The sequence below is a fragment of the Cydia splendana genome, chromosome 1, assembly GCF_910591565.1.
Source record: "Cydia splendana chromosome 1, ilCydSple1.2, whole genome shotgun sequence".
In the NCBI taxonomy this organism is placed as follows: Eukaryota; Metazoa; Arthropoda; class Insecta; order Lepidoptera; family Tortricidae; genus Cydia; species Cydia splendana.
The window spans coordinates 24,653,617-24,675,992 of record NC_085960.1 but is presented as its reverse complement, the minus strand read 5'-3'; the positions used below and the strand labels follow the sequence as shown (position 1 = coordinate 24,675,992).

The following is a 22,376-nucleotide window of genomic DNA, read 5'->3' as shown; positions in this document are numbered from 1 at the left end:
ACAATTTATTAGCCCGCAATCGACATCGATGTTACAATCGATCCTTGCATTCGATACATTGATACATGCTTCGCTGAAATTGACATCATTCATTGCTAACGGCTGTATCGATTTTAATTGCGTTTTGTGAGAAGTGAATGGGTGAATTCTTAAGTTCATAAGAAAGTAATGAGCTCATGAAGAAAAGAATACATACTTGTGTCTTTCAGGCGTAGGTATTTAAATGTTAGTTATCTATTCGTTCTGTTTCTAATATGATACTGATCTGTCAGTGTCAAAGGTGTCGTTATTGGTTGAAGAAATGTCACTTTTGGCACTGACAGGTCGTTATCATATCGGAAACAGATCGAATAACTAAAATTCGAATAGGCCTGTTTATCTTGTATTATATATGTATTTGTGACGTTCCACGGGAAAAGGTACCTTATGAGGGTTTCTAGTTTCGGAGATATGAAATGTTTTGTAAAGAGGTGAAAAAATTCTCAATTTTTTTTTATTGTGTGATCTGAAACCTTAATGCGTAACGTTTGTTTACCTGTTTTTATTTTTGTTATAAGTTAGTTATAAGCCTAGTAATGTCGTCTCAGAGTTTAGTAGAAAAGGTACCTTATGGAAAAAAGATTGAAAATTCCCAAAAAAAACTAGTCAATACGGGAAAAGAAGTTTGGTAGAGAACTGTATTAGCATTCTGCAAAACTAATTTGATAATTTCAGTTCTGGTTGGGGCGCCTCGCAAATATTATAACCGTACATCGACCGACATCACAAATCCAAGTAGCCTGCTATTATACCAAAGTTACTCTCGTCAAGTCTTTCTTAACTAGAGTAATCTTCATTTGGTTTGGTCGCATGCAGTAAATCAGCCATTGGTTTGCTGAAAAATGCCAATACCCGACGCATTACCTTATGGAATATCTGAGGTCATTGAACCTCAATGCCGCTTATCTTCAATAGCAACCGAAATATATTATTGATAAGAAATAGACGATTTATACCATTACCAAAATATTATTAGTTTATCCTAACTGTTCCATCATCATCATGCCTCATCATGTAACTTAATCACAAGGTACCTTTTCATTACATACAAATTATTGGTCTTTTTTAAGATTATTATGACGAAGAACTAATTAAATTAGGGGCAGTTTAATGTAAATTAATATTTTCTATTCATAAAAGATAAACTGTAATATGATTGATATTTTGTAGTGATGTATTATTAGATTTATTTCCATAAGGTACCTTTTCGTAAATGTATGGAGCAAATACTGTTATTGTTATGTAAGTTTAAAGTGGCATAAGGGGTTAAATATAGTATTTAGTTGGGGTTTTAGGATTTATTTCATTTGAATGACAGAATTTCTTTCATATGTGCTCAGAAAAATTGATTGTGTGTCACATTAAAAGTAAAAATATTCAATTTTGTGATTTTATATGAAAAAGTCAGAAAATACATTTTCACCTCTAAATCGGTATTGTTTTTTGCTTAAACTGTCTGTCAGTGTTGTTTTCTAATAGATAAAATTGAAATCTTGAGAGCTCATTGCAATCAATCGTGAAAATGAAATAAAACTTTATTTTCAAGAGATTGGTTAGTATACACATAAATCAGTCGATATCAAAAGTTTCTATTTGCATTACAGAACAAGTCGCAATATTTTTTTAATCTCAGATATATAAGGTATTATTATTTGTAGTCAACTATGTAACTTACTTCAGGAACATAGTTTTTTAGGCGGCTAAACTTAAAACTTCTCTATCGTAAAGTTGCTCATTTCACAACATTATTTTCAAAAAATCATATCTCTGTAACTACGCAACCTAGAAGGTTGATCTTTTGTGTTATCGATAGCTTATTTATTGTAGATTACTGGGGTATGCATAACTCCATACCCGCCATAAGGTACCTTTGACCGTGGGACGTCACATTTAAGCTCGTACAAGGGGTGTGTAATTTTGAATATAACTATAATAAAACTTGTGATAGTTTTACCATACACTTGCCATATATAGTAGTAGTAGTAAACTCTTTATTGTACAAAAAGACATATTAAAAATAACATACAATTAGTAGAAGTACAAAGGCGAACTTATCCCTTTGAGGAATCTCTTCCAGTTAACCTTTGAGTAGATGAGAGGAAAAAGTGAAAAGAGGGTGACAAATGCAGCAAAATGTACAACAAGGTACCAGAAAGATAAAGGATATAAATACATACAAAATTTATAGGATAAACATACATATATATAATATATATATCATTACGTTATAATGTAATTTAAATACTTTGCTTTTGTTATACATAAGTACTAAGTTTTCAATCTAAACCGAATACTTGTTATACATAGGTACTAGCATTCAATCTATTCCATCCGTTATGAATGTAATGCCTATTTTAACATAATTTTAACGATTATAAAGACATATTGTATATGTACATATATAGCTTTTGTTATATTATATTTTAACATACCTACGTACGTAATACTTTATGTAATTAATTTTTTATTTTATGCGGGGTTGCAGTTCTAGCCTAACCTAGATCACTTTTCTATGAGCCTTTTACTTATTTTTTATATGAAAAGTAACATAAAAAAATGTATGGTAGGTACCTCTGTGCATACAACGCCGAATTGTAAATAAGCCTGATCAGTATATTGTTGTGTTAAAATATCTAAAGGGAAAAGGTTTTTAAAGTCTATCGATAGATTAGAAGATCATTTACGAACAAGAAACTAATGAAAAAGTGATTGATAACTTTTATTGAGCAGTAAAAACTCGCTAGCGATCCGATAGATGTAAGCACAAAACTGCTTTTTAGCTTACGGCTCGTATAACATAACAATACGAGTAGACTTCGTTACCTAAAGTTCAAGATAATCCAAGTTCACCAAGTTTACGTTGTACAGTAAAATTTGAGCTCAATATCTCCCGAGACACCGGATGCGGTCTGTCGGCCATGCCCGATTATTATTAGGTTTCCTACGTCCGGAGCCGAGCGGATCCTACTCATATATGTTTAACATGTCAAGTTATAAAATAAATGTTTGTAAATAATAAAAATAATAGTAATACATAGTTACATACTTATATGATGCCAGCTCATGTCTGTTTTGTAGAAATTACATAAGTGTTTGTTCGCTTTTATTTAAAATATTGTCTACTTGACTTGATCTACTACTAGGTAGGTACTCATTATTTAACTTTGAATAATTGATTTGGCTACTTTTGTTTCTCATTACTACCTTGGGTCTACGGTTTCAAACTTCATTAATGTTACCAGAAATGGAAATTCTTCTGAACAACAAACACTTGCGAATTAAACTTTCACTCATTTTGTTAATCCTTCAAGTCACTGGAAACTCCTGTTTTTGTTTGTTTCTATAATTAAAGCGCCCACTTAATACTCCTCCGATAATTATTCAGCTTTCTGTTGAAATTCTATTTGAGGAAGTCTACTTTAAAGGATTGTTTCGCTTTCGTTAATCTACCAACGGCATTATTCTTAACTTTTGATTCTTGTTTATCATACCTAACGAGCGAAACAATTTTGTAAATAGTATAACATCAAGTAGTGTTGTACATTTTAGGTGTATTTTAGAGTACGGTCCAACTACTGGACCAGTCACTAGCCGGCGCTAACACGCAACTCCAGTTCAGTAGTTCACACGCTTGGGTTGGCAATTTGTATGTTATGGCGAAAATGCAAACTTACAACTTTGTTTCCCTGTAACTAGTAGAAATTTTAAATAGATATTGTCAAACAATTTGAATGTACCGTGGCACAGTAATAATAACTTAATTCCTCATAGTTTTTGCATGCAGTATCATTGCGGCAAGGTTCATTGTAGAAGTTACTTTTTAAGCTGTTTAGTTTATGCTGATTATGATTGATTAAATTTTCATCATATCATCATTTTAGTCTTGAGTCGCCTACTGCTGAGCTAGGCCTCTCTTCGTGTACGTCACTTATCCCGGTCTTGGGCAAGTCTCATCCAAAAGTGCCCCGCGATTTTTCGAACGTCATTCAGAAATGCTAAATTTGGAGCGGCATGCGGCATCGTTAATATTAATTTACTGTCGACATGATATATTTATTATGAAACTGTTTATAAAAATGATACGTGACAATAAGTTCATCAACAATCTGAAACTAAATATAGGGGTTATTTCCACACTTCTGTCTCTTGTAGGTAAAATGCAACAAGTCGTATCGGGTTACAAGCACACGATACGGCCGGCACATGGCGTGTGCGCTCGATTGTAGCGAAATCGACAATTCGATCGTGGTAAAATCGACACGACTACGTCGCAACCCTATTTAAGCGGGCTCTAACCACCAGTTTCCCTGTTAACATAGGTATATTTTGATCAAATGTCGCTAAAGTTTCCGTCAACCTTAGACCATGTAACTAATAATAACATTACGTTGTTATATTTAATTACAATATTAATCAAAAAATGTGATTAGGAACTGAACTCGCCATTTATATTAAGTTTCAATAAATAATATTTATGTTATAAAACCTGCCTATTCCTGAAAAAGTCTTTTTCCAGGTGCGCATCAGTAATTATAAAGTTCATTACTTCACCGGATTCATCTGAAACTTTACTCCTTCTTATTATGGGGAAACAGGATCATATAAGCACATTGAAACCTGTTCTAACAATTTCACACACAATCATAAATTCTAATTTAGCATCTTCGTGGATCTCGTTACGAACTCGCCTTCGGTTTCCCGGACTCATTGTGTGTTCCCAAGACATTGCAGCCCCACAGTACACGTATACAAAATTAATTAGACAAAATCTTGGCTCTTGTAATATTTTATTATTACTTCGGCTGTTGTGCGAGATTTTATGAACGCGTTATATTTATTGCTTTTCCTGCGTAATGGATCTGAATAGGGCTTTGATTAGCATCGTTCCCGTATGGCGGTTGTCTGGGGCTACAACTTTACAAGGTTATAATTACAGTAGTTGTAATTACGAGGTTGCTTACATTGTGAAACTCCTCCATTTCGTTATCTCGCTACGAATGTTGATGGTTTGTTAAATTAAACGTCGTGTACGGAACTGATATCTTCTTGATTATAAACGCCTATGTCTAGTTTACACTGTTTTAATTTACACTATATCATCATCCCCTTCGCTTATTTTTTACTAGTATAACTTAACATTACTAGCTTTAGGAATTGATTTCAAGTAGAACAACACTCTCCTGGTAACTAATGGAGGTTAAAAAAGATTTTTCAGTACATCATAACCTTTGAATAAACAATATCGTATATGAGTAAACTAAAACGTAGATGTGTGGGATTTTTAATTATATGTAAGTCTGAATGTACCTACTTCATTGATTGTGTTAAAGACCTTGAATACAATTAGAGTTCCCCCATACCATTCCTGATAAGGTCTAGGGCAGTATAAGTGCTTATCTTAAAAGGTAGTCAATCTTAGTGACCGCAGCTCGGCACGAGCCAAACAGCGCATTCTACTTAGCGGTGAAATGTATAATGCCTCGCAATTCGTTTGATCTTTTTGTTTAGACCGCTCTTTAGTGCTCTTTTAACACGTCTCCTTTATACGACATACTTTAAAGACACACATTGATTTAAAATAACCACTCTGATAACTTTTTATTTATTTATTGAATAGGTACCATATCAAAATAATTTAATATTAACTTTAGACGAGGTACTTAATAATTTGAAATCGCCCCTCTCACCATCAGCCGCGAAGCTCGCAGACCGACTCAAAGTTCCACAGGGTAGGTTTCAGAGGCTTTATTTTCCGTGCCCTCCAATGCATTTAGTACATTAGAGCGAGTGAGTTGGTCTGGTCAGTCGACTAAATCTAATCATTTGCATTACTCACGGCCGCCGGGCCGTACTGCGCTTCATTTGACCAGAACATCGAAGCATTTGATTCGTTCTCGATTTTATTATTATATTTTGAGTATTCAATAGGTACCTAATAAACACATCAAAGGATAGTTAGATTTTTTTTTAATGTTAAAGAGCTCTTCTCACTATTCGGTCTATATTAAATAACTAGAAAATTCCATTATACTTATTAAGTACACCAAACAGACATTAGGGCGAAAATGCTCAAAAATTCTGATGTAAATGCTGTTCATCATGTTAAATGGTGTTCTAAATAGCGACGCAATTACGCGAAGTTCCGACTGAAACAATTTTTCACCGGCCACAAACGAACCTCAAGCAAAAAACGCGACCGCCTTGCAACGTTCAAGTGTAAATATTTACCTGGCATCGTTCACGAAAACTTTCGTAGCGCCGATAAATTCGAGACCTCACACTTGCAAAAAATCACAATAAAATACCTTCAGCAACGTCAATGAAGGCACGGGAGTTGGTTCCGTATGATGTTTACGTCTTGAAAGACATGTTAGCTAAATTCGGTTATTCTTTTATTCAAAGAAAATAATATTAATATTGCAAGAATATTTAATGATTGGGATTTTTTTTTGTATATAAATACAATGGTAACCTCACAGTTAATCAATATGTAAAAACAAGAAATTGAATTCACTTTAGGACTTTGTTCGGATTCCTGGGGATCCCTAAGAGAGACGATATAATACGAGTGTGTAGTGTAATTGAATTCCGTACACGGCGGGTATCTGGCACGGTATTCGACGAGGTCGCACGTCGCACCGTGGTCGGGATTTAGCGTGTATCGGAAATATTTTTTGATATCTTCCCACTGGACTCTTTGCAGGAATCGTCGGTATTTTTATGAACCCGTTCCTCATTTACGGATTCTCCGGAGAGCTGGCCATTAACCCTTTAAATTTTGCGATGAGAGGTACACGATGCCAATGTTTATAAATAGGCATTCAGCAATATTCTGTTTCCAAATACCGAAGAAAATATAAGACACCTGCTTATATCAAACTACTTATAATCATTTATGTTGCCTATCTGGGGACACTATTGTTCTATTGATATCTAGGTAAACACTATAATACCTAACCAACTATCCACCCTGTATTAACTCCGTTGCATCAGCCATTCAGCATAATAGAATTTATTACTGGGGTGCAAACGTCACTGCCATGTATCAAGTAGCCGGATACTGACGTATGTTGATACGATTGTTAAATTTCATTTGAATTTGATCACTCGACTGTCCGGGCTGTGATAATGTTTGGAATAGAAGGGGAATGGAATTATCAATGTGCTAAATGACCAATAGCCTGCATACAAATAAATTGGTTTGGTTAAAACCATAATGAAAGTCCGTCGCATTTATTAATCAGTATTTTAGTTTTGGTTTAATTGTTACATTCACCTTTGTATATAGAGGTCCTTAGATGAATGGAGACTAAAATAAAACACGTGTATTCCGTTATATGATGTGTTAAGATATAACATTCCCCATGCAAAGGCACATCCAAACAGGCATCGATAACCCTCCATTCTCAACATAATGTTCGCATAATTGGCGTAACATTTCCATTCCGAACCCTTTCAAGACGCCGTAATGTTACGGCCTACATATTATTTAATTAAGCAATCTGGAGTACAATGAGAGTTATACCTACTTCATCTCAGATACAGAGAGCATGTGATATGGGGTCGCAGGGTTGAGTTATGACGGGGAAATCTTGGAATTACATCAAAGTTCAAGATAATTTTAGCTTGTCATTACATTAGATGTGACACCGTCCTTAAACACAAGGAAGGCAATACATATTTGATAAAGGTATTAAAGTAAATTAAGTTTTTAGTCAATTCACCGACAAATTCTTACGACAGCCTAGATTGACCCTAAATATGAAACTAGTGTTATAAACTAGTACTTATAATGAGTTGCACAGTTCATACCGCACATAGTAAATAAACTAATAAGTAAATGGAAAGTCGGTAAACTACGATGAATTCATGAATATATGGAAGTTTATCTTTAGGCACTTAGTAAGTAAAACCTTTTCATTTCCTCCAAAGCAATTTCCATTAATTAAACAGATGATCGTTCTATGATCCCTGTTTAAATGGAAGCGCATTACCGAAGCAGCAGATTCCGATGCGATACGGCAGTATTCAATACAATATCTATTATGAATGGCTGCTCGCGGACGTTGATTAGGCTCGGGCCTATTCCAATTTTCAAGCCAGTGCGATCGGCCTCCCTGATTGATTGTTATTGCTGGCCGCTGACTGGCACATGGGATGGCCAGAACAGACTTTGCTGAGAAAACCCTGCTTAGACATGTTAAGTTACTTACATTACACGCCAGTGCAACTTCGAACACATTTTTCCCAATCCTCGTTCGCCACATATGTTTTCCGTAATGAAGGCTTTATCTTAATTTTGTGTTTAAAATGTATACTCAGTTTTTATTACCTGACTAGAAAATCGTATTTAAAATAGATTTTTAATTTATACGCTTTAACTGTTAATGGTTAAAACGTTATTACGAAGTTTCGTTATTTTAATGCATTTCCTCCGATGTTTTACGAGCCCGGGGCGATGTTTTCAGAATCGACAGCAGTTTTAAATTTTAAAATTGCTCGAGCTGCATTTAAATGGCCTTCAATGAAGTTGAAACGCGAAATATTATAAACATCTATATTTTTTGTCTGGTTTTCCTAAAAATGTATTTTACAGCCGTTAAATTTAAAAGTGTTGAGCTTCGTTTGACACTTTTAATTTGTGTTAATTAAGCATTGTTTAAACTTAGTCGTTGAGTGAATATGTATAAGCAGTGGTAGAGAAAAGTAACTAAATAATAACAAATAAATCCAGAAACAAATTGTTCGTATCTTTAGTTTCTTGCCCACTCTATATAACTATTGGTTAAAATGGCCGTGTGGCGTTGGCTGCTGTAACTGAAGGTGTATTTCACAGCGCGTGCATAGAGAGCGCTATCTGATGATTGGTTTTTGGCAATTAACAGTATTGCTCACGTCGCAATCGAGTTCATTCAGCGTGTGAAATATGTATGGAGCCTCGATTCCCTCTTTGTTGCATCTGTGATCGATATGTCATCACGTTTAAACCTTTTATCGTAATTACTTGTCCGCTACGAACTATTCCACAGAGGAATAAGCGCTGAGAGTCGATAGAGCCACGATTGCTAAAAACTCATTTCAACTTTGCCTAACTCCTAATGCACAGATTAGCATTTAATGTTTTATTAGATTTGTAGCTGTTATTAAACACTAAATGCTAATGTGGGCTCAAGTAGGTATCCAACAAATTTAAGCTCTCCTTAACATTTGTAAAATGATTACTAAAAACAAAATGCTTATTACTAATAAAAAAATCTGATTGTTATTTGATGGTTAACTTCTGTTTGTATCGATGATTTTATTAGTTTATTACTGTCAAAGTAAATATTGTACTTATTGTTTATTAACTGTATAAGAGCTGAAAGCGAAATGAACGTACTAAAGGGAAGGAAATGCCGACCACTAATTGGTCGCAAATGTCAGAAAGCTTTTAAAAATAGCTGCAACAAACCGCCAACTTGAGCAAAATCCATTAACAGTTGTAGCTGCAATTAAGTGCAAGCATTGACAATGAAATTGATGACTAGAAAACAATTTAATATGCTACTAATTGTAACATACTAGCCCGTGGCAATTTTTAATAGAACTAGATCGTGTTGCACTTTTTATAGACTCTACGCATAAGATATTACTCGCATTTAGCGGCATTAAATTATAATACATGTACAGAAGCAATAATTATTTTCATTAAAGTAACGTCAACCTCGCAGCGAGCTGTCGTCCCATTATTAACATTTAAATTTATATTACAATTTCACAGGAGAAATGCCTGCGATAAAATATTTACACCACCTTTATGTTGTTTGTGACATGTAAAATGTCTTGTGTTTAAAATCAGTAATAACGACTCTATAAACAATTCGTTAGAGTTGATTTTCGTTGCAGTGTCTGTGTCAATAGAATTAAACCCTTTGTCTCAAGGCGTTAGGTCACCGTCGTCGTGTGGCCTGACATTTCTGCAAAGGTTACCTCCATTCAGTTAGTTTTCTTTTCCCTGTCTATTGCAATGTCTCACTGGCGTACTAAGGGTAGTTTTATTGTAAGCGATTGACCTTTGCGCGGATAAAGGGTGCAAATTTTTAATGTAATAAGTTATCAAACAATTCTACGATGAATATAATTTATTATTGGTAGGTATTTCAGGTAGAGGCCACGATAATACGCCGTCGTGTAGAAATTAAATAAAATTTTAAATATAGTACCTATACTCATATCCATACTTTTTTACCTGTGTGTGATTTAATTAAATCATCATTCGTTCCGTTCGCCTCTGATTTAAGGACTAACTTTCAGAAAGGTATACTTATAAAAACTGAGTATCTAGAAATAATAGTAACTTAGCAAAATATAAGTGATGAATGAATGTTATTTGCATGTCATTAACAACACCGTAAGAACTGTTACGAATTTAACCTTTACATGTGTCAGGTACTCATATAAACAAATGAAGCTTTCAACGAAGCGAAACAACATTGTCGTAATAAATGGCGTAATTATGGAGATTACAAAGACGTCAAAGCGAGCGATAAAACTATCAATGAACCTATAAATCGAAGAAAACGTCGTAACACGCAAGCCTCGAGCTTGGGAAAGCATAGAGACAAACAGATAACATAAACAAGAACCGACTCAAGTTATAACGTGTGAATATACTTATAAAAATAGTATCAATTATACTTCTACATTGTACTGTGCAGACAATAACGGAGGAGGCGATGAGCCGGTGGCACGGAAAATTGGCAACATAAGGCACTGGGCGTTATACGAGAATATAATAGTTTTAATGTTGGAAATAAATAACGTGGGGATGAAGACAATGGTGTTGTAACAAGATCTCCTGTTAATTGTGGCGAATGCGGAGCGCGGCCATCGAGATTTATGAAGGCTTTGAAGTTTCTCCCTATTTGTTTCTTTTCAGAGCCTGCAGTTTGTTGTTCCCGCGTAGGTTATCTTAACATGCCATAACATGGTTGTAACTATTAGGTATATTTACCGATATTGTCAGAAATACTCAGTGTTTAGAGTTTCTTTTAATGGTTTTAGTTTGCACTCACTTCTACGTCATTATTGTTTATATCTATGAGACTTACCTCTCATTTTCTGTTCGTCGAGAAGTTGTCGTTCTAGATTGTCTTTCACTTCTCGCTCCCGAAGAACATCCATTTTCAATTCAGCTGCAACAAGAAAAATATGGTTATTTAGTATAGTCATGCTAACATAACATGCGTAGTACATTTTAAATTTACGTTAAAGTTGTCTGGAAGACTTCACTTTTTGCAACAGACACAAGATCGCCTGTTATCTGCCTCTATTCTGTACTAGGTGGGTACCTAATGATTCTCCGATAAACTTTTAGCAGATCATCGATTCGCCGACAACGATTCGCCGAACATCGTTTCGCAGAGTCATTTATTTGTCAATGTAACTTCTGGTCAACTAACGTTACGTAGACTCTTGGTTCACATACCGGTCAGTTTGCTTCTGTGTAAATTCGCAGAACTATTATTGGACGATTTCCATTTGGCAGAGTAATCGTTTCGTTTAAGCAATGTTTAGTCGAATAACGTTTCACATTTTACATATAAGTCGTTATTTTCGAAACAAAAGAATGAAATAAAATATTATCATTTTTTAAGTAAATGCGTTAAGTATATGTATATAAAGTTACGAAGAAGTTAGCGAATATGTAGTGTCAAACTCGTGGTAAAGGCTACAGTTGCACTTCATGAAATTGGTGGATTTCAGGAGGAAATGCTTGAGTTACTTTAGAAAATACCGAAATCATAATACACATGCCTTTAAAAATTGAGGGGTTCCGTCAATTCTTCATGGATTACAACATCAGATCAGAACCAAAATTATTATGGGAATACCTCGCAAGTAACTTTTTTCAAACAAACAAAGAATAACTCAAATCGGACCATGGGTGCTGGAGTAATCGCTAAACATACTACTTTAAAAAAATCATCATCATTATCATCAACAATCATCATCATCAGGTGCACTTCATCAATAATTGAAATCTCACCTTATTTTATAATTGTTTTTAGCATTAGAAAGAAGGTAAGCGACGTTGACATGTCTTTTAATTGAAAAACGCTTTTTAAAAATCAGTAACTAAGTATTACTTATGAAAGCAGAAGAATAATATAAATGATCGTATTAGATTCGTGAATGTTACATATTTGCCATGACTTATTTTTAAAAAGAGTTTTTCAATTAAAAGACACGTGTAAGATTGTTTACCTTTTTTCTAATGCTAAAAAAACGAACATTCAATATTAATGCCAAATGAACATTCGACCTATTGTGTTTCGACCAATGGTTTCTCGGGTAATTATGACAGTTACTAAATGATTATTCTACGAATAGTAAATATGCGTATCAATGTTCTGCTTATTGACTACTCTCGCAAACGACTATTATGCGTAACGTGATTCGGCGAATAGTTACTCTGCCAAACAACCCGTCTGCGAATCGTTGTCGGCGAAACAAAAATCGGCTTATTTTTTTTCGGAATATCAATAGGGCACCGTACTAGGTATCTTTTACTTCAGATAACAAATGTAAATTCCCATGCTGTTGTATGTAAAAAAGTTAAATAGATAGAAACATCTTTTTTTCAAGGACCTATCACGTGATGACAATAGGAAGTGCATTGATGTCAGAGTGTTGCCATATTGAAAAATCGGGTTCTACTCTTATTTCATTCAATAACAGAAAATGACAATATTTAAGTTATCGTTCACTAAGTTCTAAAACTCACACCCTGTAATCCACATAACATTTGCTCTCATAATTAGATGATTCGTGCCTAGTGTCTAAGCTAAATAAATTCTAAATAAATAAACTAACTAAAAATGCATATTTTGCCTTAACGTTCAATAGTAAATAGCTACTTACTTAATTCAATACCTGAAATTGAAATCAGATACCATTTTGTTTTTGCACGTTCACTGTACAGACTTAATAACCGATGATTTCAACAACGAAATGGTTGGCGTTAACATTTTAAGTTAAATGAACGGCTCATTGTGTAGGGACAAACGGCATTGTATGTATAAATTTATCTGTGAGTAAACCGGTAACAGAGCCTCAAGCAAGGGCCGATTAGGAATATAAACACGGATTAACTCATTCGGAATCCCGGTACTATTGTTAAGGAGTCCAATGGATTTGCATAACATTCAATTAAATCTAACCTGACGGAAATGATTGGGGTGAACTTCCAATTTTGGGTTCAAGATTTCGTCCATGTCGATTAGATTCCGGACTAACTATAATTGTTGCTTCTAGTTCAGTTAGTTTTTATGCAATTATTTTAATAATGGTCCAAGAAGTAAGTAGGTAGGTATATTAAATTTTAAACGTACTGAATTGTTATTAAACTTAATACGAGATAAAACAATAGTATAAATAAAATCTTGTACATATACGACCAATTGTGGCCAATCGCTATGAATATTGAAACATGCCTCTTTTTACCTAATTTAATTAAACAATCTTTTGCGTTTATATGCCCATTTATTTGAACAGGGCGATCAAGCCACATGACTTTTTAATAAAGCTCACCTTCCAAAATCGGCGCAAACAATAGTACCTAATCAAACTGTAACTAAACAGCAAACATATTACCGAGAAAATCGAAGGCCCCCTCGCAACCCTAAGCGCTCTAACTTTCAATCAAGCCCTAATCTTCTGCATCGATTCGAGGTACTTAATTCCGGCCATACGTAAAGACAAATACGGCAAATTTGAATAGAAAGAGGTCATACTCATTCACAGTTTAATTTGGTCCCTTATTCAATTAGGTAGGTATAGCGTCTATCTAATGGAGATCGTAGGGGGTTCAGTCTGATTAACTTGTGTTGTTAGCACCTTACGGAATTGCTCAAAGATTTCAGTTGAAGCGAAGTATTACATACTTAAGTTGAAATTATTCAGAATAAGTATAGACGTTCCTAATTAAAATGAGATGTCATTTTGGAAAAAGTACACTCTCAAAAACTATTATTACAAAATGAAGATACGAAAATGTTTTTCTATTCATCCGAACCCACTTATTTCAATACTGGTAACTGCCTATATCTGATACGCTTCAATTGAATAGTGATTCTTAAGGCTAACAACATTACTAGCCCCGCAACTATCTTGTTCGATACAACGAGAATTCTATTGGTCACTTTCATATACTTGTATCGCTTTCGTTCACTTCTTTTGAAATATGAACACTGTTCCATGCGCAGCAAAGTTGCTTTTTAAACTATAGCATATAACGAGATACGAGATTCAAAATTTAGCAAGTTGAATTATTTCGTTCCATATCGAACTGCCATTTTAATTACTGCTGCAATATGAGCAAACAATACTTTGTTCTTGAGTTAATGTACTTTTGCGTTTAATTCGTTGTATATTAAAAGCCTCCTTTGTGGTGTAGTTATTATGATTTGCATATATCATTTGTCGTAGTCTATACTATATCTATTGTGAGCTTCCTATGTTTGTTATTTGATGACGAAATTGATGAAGTTTTAAAAGTAGGTATGTTTCTGTAGGTAGGCAAAGCGGTGATATTTCATTCTGATGTAACTACAACTGTTAAAGCTACATGCGTTAATGGAGATATAATTTATAGATATTCATGCCTATTAGTACTATAAAATAATCTTAAAGTCAATAGAAATAATTAATGATATAAATCTACACGTATGATATAATGTACAAAGAGGAAGCAGGATAGCTGGCCCATATCGACACACAGAAATCTGAGATAAAACGCAGACAAGAGTCCTGCGCCGCTATAACAAGCAGAATAAAGGTATGAGTATCGCACGAGCTATCGCTACCGCAGATCTTGTAAATTGAAACGTTGTATCTCCTTACATTGTTTATTTCTCAATTATATCGAAAGCTTACTCAAAATATACTCTGATTTAGATTTGGGATAAGACGTAGGACGTTTATCTTTTTAAGTGTGTGCCTTGTAGCTAAAAATAAATACATACATAATAATATTGATTATATGCTTTTAATAAATTGTTTTTTCTGTCACAGACATCAAAAAGATTAGTAGTAATTTCGTTTCACCGCGCGGGCGTGAGAATTTACGATCAAAATTTTATAAAACTATGTTTTATAATAAAAAGTTAATCTATAAGAGCGGCGCGAGATTAATTCCGAATCAATCCCGGTGTATGGTGTAATTTAGAGGGCTTTTAGTTAAGAGTGGTTTCGCACATGCGACGTAAATTACCCGAGCGAGGGATGGCCATTAAGGGTCCGTAGGTATGCGGCGTATCTGGCCATCTCGAGATTTGCGAGCGAGGCGCCTTTAGGTGCTCCTGGTGGTCCCCGTAGTTGCGTACTCAGCCGCGCGCGCACCTCGCAATAACCACCATGACTTGCTTACACTACCCAATACATATAAGATGCATAGGTATCCAAGACCAATTTCTGCGTCTTGGTGTCCAATCAGACATTGTCAACTTTAACTTCAGAATGTCTAAAGGGGCCCACTGATTAACAGTCCGCCGCGCCGGACGGTATCGGCGTGACAGTTAGAAAAAAAATTTGACAGTTCCGAACAACTGTCAGGCCGATACCGGCGGACTGTTAATCAGTGGGCCCCTTAAATATGACGAGAGCACTAGTAAAATTTTATAAATGCTGTTTTATGATGGTGATGGAGTATTCTTCTATAGTCTATTCCATATTCTTCAATTAAGTATGCCTTGAGATAATAAATATATGCTTGGACTTTTCTAGACGGGCGTGGAGGTAGGTTCGAAAGTCTCTCGTATAAAAATTAAACATGTTTTTGCTTTCTGCGGGAAAATACGAAGAAAACAGTTTTCCCAAGCATGAAAACTTAACTACACAATCATGTTGCCTTTGAAATTTTCTAAATGGTTAATTTTATCATAATTCTTACAATACATCTAATACATACAATAAGAAAAATACACTATGCTCACTTAGTGATTTGTAGTAATTTTTTTAGGATAATGAAGTGACTCGATAGAAGTGAGCATGTATTTATAATTAAGTTAAATAATGCACTAGAATGTTAAAGTAAATAATGAGTAATGAGGGTGCTGGTTGATTTTTACCCTTGAAGTTCCCGATAATAATCGAAAATAAACTACCCAAATAAAATAACTAATTCCACGTAGTGGAAGTCGCGGGCAAGAGCTAGTAAGTGCATAATGCTAAAAAGACAGATAACGATATAGCTAGATTACACCTATTAGTATTTTGAAATGCTAAAACCAATGAAATTGATGTAACAACCATAATGACAAATTTGATTTACAAATAATTGTAAGTAGGAACTCTCTGAGCTTAACTAAATGTTTTTTTCAGTACCTAACAATAAAATAATATGGCGCCCAGTAAATAGGTAGCTTATTTTGCATCCCAAAGCCTATATAGTTGTTATCATTAACATATAACGTATATCTTATGTTCCCAGCCGTATCAACACTTACCATACCTACATTTAATCAGCCCACTTTTAATTTCCATTCAATCCCCGATCCATATGTTTTAAACATTTAATGGCACTAAATTATAATCGATAAGACGTTGAACGAATTACGTCAAAATTAGTGGCTAATAAATCATCCAAATTCAGACACAAAGCAGACAGAAAACAAAATCGATCCAATGAAAACGTTTATCGACAAAAACAAGAGAAAAGCAAAACACCAAAGCGGAACACTCGATTATTATTAAATCGATCTTTATATCGGATCAATCAAATTTAAAACCTGATCGAGTTGCGTCCGACGAAAAAATTATTACTTTATAAATAAAATAACAATAAAAACGATGCGCTCCGTTCAAGGGAATATATAATTATGGACAATTATTATGATACCGAAACTCAATGGTCGATAGATGATTGAAAGGATCAAGAAGACCCATAAACAAAAGGATCGATTCAGGTTACGCAAGTTAATTATGTTCAGTAAGTAATTAGTTGGTATTGTGATCGATTTTTAATCCCTGTGCGGCCGTGCCGACTCTAGTTATACGAGGAAACATCTTCAGCTTTATTTAAAGTCAGCAGTCAAATGCGATTTGGAGTCCCCCAGGGCTCGGCGCGAAATTCTATTTCCCTTCAATTTCGTGCACTCTGCAAAAACAACAATAATATTTAAATTTCGTACATGATGCCCTTGGAGATTTGTCGAAACAGATTAAACACCTTTTTATTGTAGTCGGTGGTAGAAGCCTCTAAATTACAAGGTTATTTTGTTAAGATTATTTTTGATTATATATTCTCGTTAAACAATTTTCAATACCTACCAGCAAAAAACCCTAGACCAAATGTTTAATAAAAAGTTGGACAAACGACTAAAGTCAAGATATACCTAAACAATTAGATTATTCAAGAAATAAACTATTACAAAGATTCATAAAAAATAAATTGCGAATTGTGTAGCAATTTAATTTCAATGGAATATTAGTCATAGGATGCGAATTAAGACATATTTTCACGCCCCCGACTGGTGAAGACTAAGTTAAGCTTGCAGTTAAAATAACAATTAAAGTCTGCTTTAAATTTATGACTTCAAACTGGAGAAATAATTTAAACGGGCGTTAAGGTGAAAGCGACCAAAATCGTACTTTGAAAAGGGAAACAAAAGCCAGCATTCTCCGTCGAATTGTGTTAGGTCGTTTTTCGCTCGAATTAACACTGGAGTCGTTGCCAGTCTTAAGGTGTAATATTAATAGTAATAACGAAGGAATTATGACTCCCGAATAATGCTCATTTTAGCACTTACAGAAGATAAGCGTAAAATGAATTCAGTTGTGAAATTAAAAGAATTCAATTAGGTATTTTAAATTTACCAGTCGCGGAACTAATGTAACATTTGTTCGTCTTATATTCATGACACTCTTAATAGGTAAATCCGAAATAACGGCCTCCGTGGTGCGGAAACCGAATTTTCTTCCCTATGCCGTTTTTAAATTTACAAACCGGCAGCAATTTTATTTTATTGTTATTAGAATTTTCGAATGATGTCACAGGCTTTGTCACAGCGGAGGATTATTCCCGCAGTCTCCACGCTAATAATCATAAGAATTGCTTCCCTTTATTATGTGTGAAAATTTGAACATAAAACCTCTCACACAGCCGTGCACTCGGCTCTTACCCCACGTAATACAGACGCTTTCGAAATACCGGGTGCTTACGCTCTTAATAAAAACACCATGTCTAGTAGCACTTTATTTGACGCGGAGATTTTGTCATACATGTGTAACACATAATTTTATGAATATATTATAAGGTATTTGCATTTCGTATTTTACCCGAAACACCACATAAATACTAAGGCATATTTGCAGACGATCGTAAAAGAAGGCCGTGTAACGATGTTCAGCTGTTCACAGCTATATTATAGTGAGGGCAGAAGTACAAATAATGAAGATGTCGTTGGAAAATGGATTAAAAAGTATAGTAGCGTATCGAGCGTGCAACGTCGGAATAACTCGTGCTGTTATCGGAGCACGCGCACCCAATCTGCGATCGGAACACACTGGATAAGATTATCCAGTAGCCCCGTATTATTTTAATGAGACTACACGACTTCTCGAGATTCGATACGATACGAAAAAGCTTAGGTAACGAAGCGAATAAAAAAGCCACGGGTCAAAAGAGATATCACGCGGCCGTAGCGAGATGACGGCCCCGGCCATGCGAATCCTCCGGCAAGAGGGGATTTTTAAATTAGCCACCGAACACGATTAACTTCTGTACATCTACATACCAGCTGACGGCAGATCGGCTGATACCATTATGTCTCTGGTAAGGCACCGATTAAAAAATATACACATTTATAAGCGGACAACATCTGGTGGTATTTAAATAAGATATAAACGCGAAAGTCCGCGAGTTTCTTCGGCTACATTTTTTCCCGGGCGGAGGCTCCCCTCGCTGGATATATTGGTATTAAAAATGTAAAGGAGATTTATGCGAATGGCTCTAAGCTTTCATTAGTTGTTTCTTATGCAGCGTTTCGCGGTCGCCGCTCCCTGACCAGTAATTTTTCATTTTCGTGCAAACTTCCCGATGGTTGCGCGCTTCTAAAATTTAACTGCATATAACGAATATTAATACTCGAGGAGTCTTGATACAGGTGCACGCTATAACGTATTTCATTTCGGTACTGCCTGCATTGTGCGAGTGGATATTGTTAAAAGTTATGGGTAGGATTATTAATTTTTGATAACAGTATCGAGTGTTAACTCTGAACTCTGAAAAGTTTTTTATTTCTGTCAACTATTGACCTTCCGCAAAACATGTAAGAACAGTTTGACTGTGGGATCAGCAGTTTCATGTTTCATGGTCGTGGTGGTAATACAAGGTTACGCGATATTCCATTATTTGTTTTTTAATTTACAGATAAATACAATGTTTTATATTAGGTACTTATTACAACTGGAGTTTGAGATTGAAAATATTCCACGTGGAGCATAAGTGACATTTCTGGTCCGGTAATGTCTCTTTTGACAGCTGGCAAACCAAATCCATGACAGTTTCAGAACAAAAAATTAAAATCAGAATCGCGATCATGATCACTCGTCCGGTACGCAACTGTGTCAAACATGTTCCGCCTTGTAATTCCGTATGTAAATTACAACTAAAACAAGGGTTCCGTTACCGCTGTTGAGACAATCCCACGTCCACAATAAATTGAACTACAACGGGTTAGACGCGTTAAGGGCTCGGAGGTCTTTTAATTATGGTCGCCTAAAGCCCTTAGTCCTTGGTTTATACCAGTTTAAATTATTAAGAACAGTCGGATGATGTACACGCTGCTTGTGTAGGGGTGTAATGTGTAATAGTTTTCTGTTAGTTGCTTAGCCCTAAATACGAGTATTTATTTATCTGCTGCTGTTATTCTTCTTTTTATGTATTATGTAAATATAAGATGTTATCAGTAAAATCAATACTATATTTACATGAGTTTAATGTTAAAAGTAACACTTGACAGTCAGGGAAAAAGCAGTTTATAGGTACTCTACTCGAAACTGGATACGAGATTGATATTTTAGATGATTATTGGTGTATAGATTATTATATATTAATTGAATAAGAAATAATATTAGGTACAGTACTGAAGGAACGTTGACTATAAAACAGTAGCATTTTAATACAACCTGTATGAAATGATTTAAAAGTGACAACAGATTCAGGTCCTGAGCCCCTAATAAAGAGGTACATGCAATCCGACGTGCGTCACATTAAATTATTTCAGCTAAGTAATTCCAAGCGGTTAATTATTGTGCACAAGCGGGGAGAGAGTTGAGAATGTAATTATTATTAAACTTTACGATTGTCTCACTTTACCCCTTTACTTTACTTGTACACAAACACGAAACATCCTGACATAGTATATCAGCCAATCTGATCTTAATCTTAGTCCTTTTGTTTTAAAGCTCAAATTGGACCGGAAATGTTTGTGCAATAGTACTAGTACAGTTGGTCAGGAGTTCCCAGCTACATTAGATCTGAGATCCTGAGGGAGTTTCTTAGCTTGTTGCGGTGCTGGATTCATATTTGAGCTACTGTTGGGAATTCATAACTACCTGTAGATATATTCGTGGACATTTTATAAAGTTATTGATACTGTAGGGCTTCCCCTAGCAATACCCCGAGCAATACGCATAATGCGGGTAAGAAGAATTATCGTTTTTTCTAAAAATCGGTAATAGATGGCGTTAAGAGTTAAAATTATTATATACTTGTATTTTATTTTGTCACTTTCCCTTAACATATACGTTTTTCCCGGGCCTCCCCTACCTATTTTTAGGGTTCCGTACCTCAAAAGGAAAAAAACTGAACCCTTATAGGATCACTCATCTGTCTGTCTGTCTGTCCCACCATTGCCCCCCCACCCCCCTGTATCTCCGAAACTGCGTTTATTTCGAAAAAAATAGACAAAATAGTTCTTTACGTTCTTACTTTACTTTAAAGATGACAGGAAAACCTATTAGAAATGTGCAGTCAAGCGTGAGTCGGACTTAATTAGTTTTAGATCCGACCTCTACAGATTTTTTGAAGACGTTTCATTCACGTTCACATAAATAAATACATTGTTAAAAATTGGGTAATGTACGGAACTCTTGGAACGCGAGTCCGACTCGCACTTGACCGTTTTTTTTTTTAATAATTACCTACTAAAAAGAAATTTACTACCTCAAAAATGTTAATCCTGAATAAACAATACATTTAAGATTTAGTGTTATATATACATTTTTAACGCGGAGGGGTCCTGAAAACTGACCCAATAGTAGCATCTTAACTAGTAGACTGTAAAGAAATTCATGGCAATCAAAGGTAGGTAGGTATATGTATATAATTTATATTGAAATTTGCTACAAATCCGCCTAACAAATAATACCGTTTTTTATTAGGTAATTGTGAATCAAAAACTGGAAAATTTCATTTTTTTTTCGATAGTGTTGGTTTCCCATATGGCAAATTCAATAACGGAAGGGTTCAATCCTATTCGGTTATATATATAGGTCTACGATTAACTTGAGGTACTTAGATATCAAAAAGTTATTATGGCGAACTGCGGGCCAGTTAAAGACTTGGCTCAGTGCGTTTGATTAGCATTAAGTATATTAATTACGTAATGATTAAATATTCGGACTAGATTTATTTAGGCACTAAACTAAGCTATGTTATACTGTAAAACCACCGCGCAAGTACTCCGTCAACCGCGTAAGTATGTGGCAGACCTATAATTACTTTACTCGTTTTAAAATCGGAGGATTCATACGAAAGTAAAGCGACAATATGGAGGTTTCCCGCCCCAGTCAATTCTTATTCAAAGCCAAACCAAAACGGATTACATAGCGCCGTTTCCACATCGGCGACTTCAGGGTTCAGACTACCCGCGTCAAAACCAAACGACGTATGTCCCCTTAAGTGTTAACATATATACACCCTTACAAAATATCCCCTTACAATAGTTACAAGCCCCGGGCGGAATAAGTATTTAACCCTCTGCTGCTCGAGAAAATAGATTAACAATTTAACATACTCAATGTGCGGAAACAATAATTCCAAATTCAAATTATTGTTTTTGTAAAGTTTGCTAGTTTTAATGGAATATGCAAATAGGAATTTTAAGCAAGTTTTGTGTATATTCTGAGCATATATAAATATTTAATAATAAAAATAAATGTTTGGTGGTGATATTAGGTCTCTACTATACGCACAAGTATCCACGTGTACCTACCCTAAAGTTATACGAACGAAAACGTACTTCAAATGTCGATGTCGGTATCCTTAAGCTTAGGTAAACAGAGGCCGACAT

At 35.0% G+C, this 22,376-nt stretch overlaps 1 protein-coding gene across 8 annotated transcripts in view; it reads right to left on the bottom strand.

Moving 5' to 3' along the window:
* LOC134797108 (dachshund homolog 2) overlaps positions 1 to 22,376 on the bottom strand; it is a 174,328-nt gene that overhangs the window by 31,264 nt on the left and 120,688 nt on the right. For all 8 annotated transcript variants that reach the window (XM_063769342.1, XM_063769350.1, XM_063769358.1 and 5 more), the window contains one exon: positions 11,130 to 11,213. In XM_063769342.1, the coding sequence (XP_063625412.1) occupies positions 11,130 to 11,213 (84 nt within the window). The remainder of the gene's footprint in view (positions 1 to 11,129; positions 11,214 to 22,376) is intronic.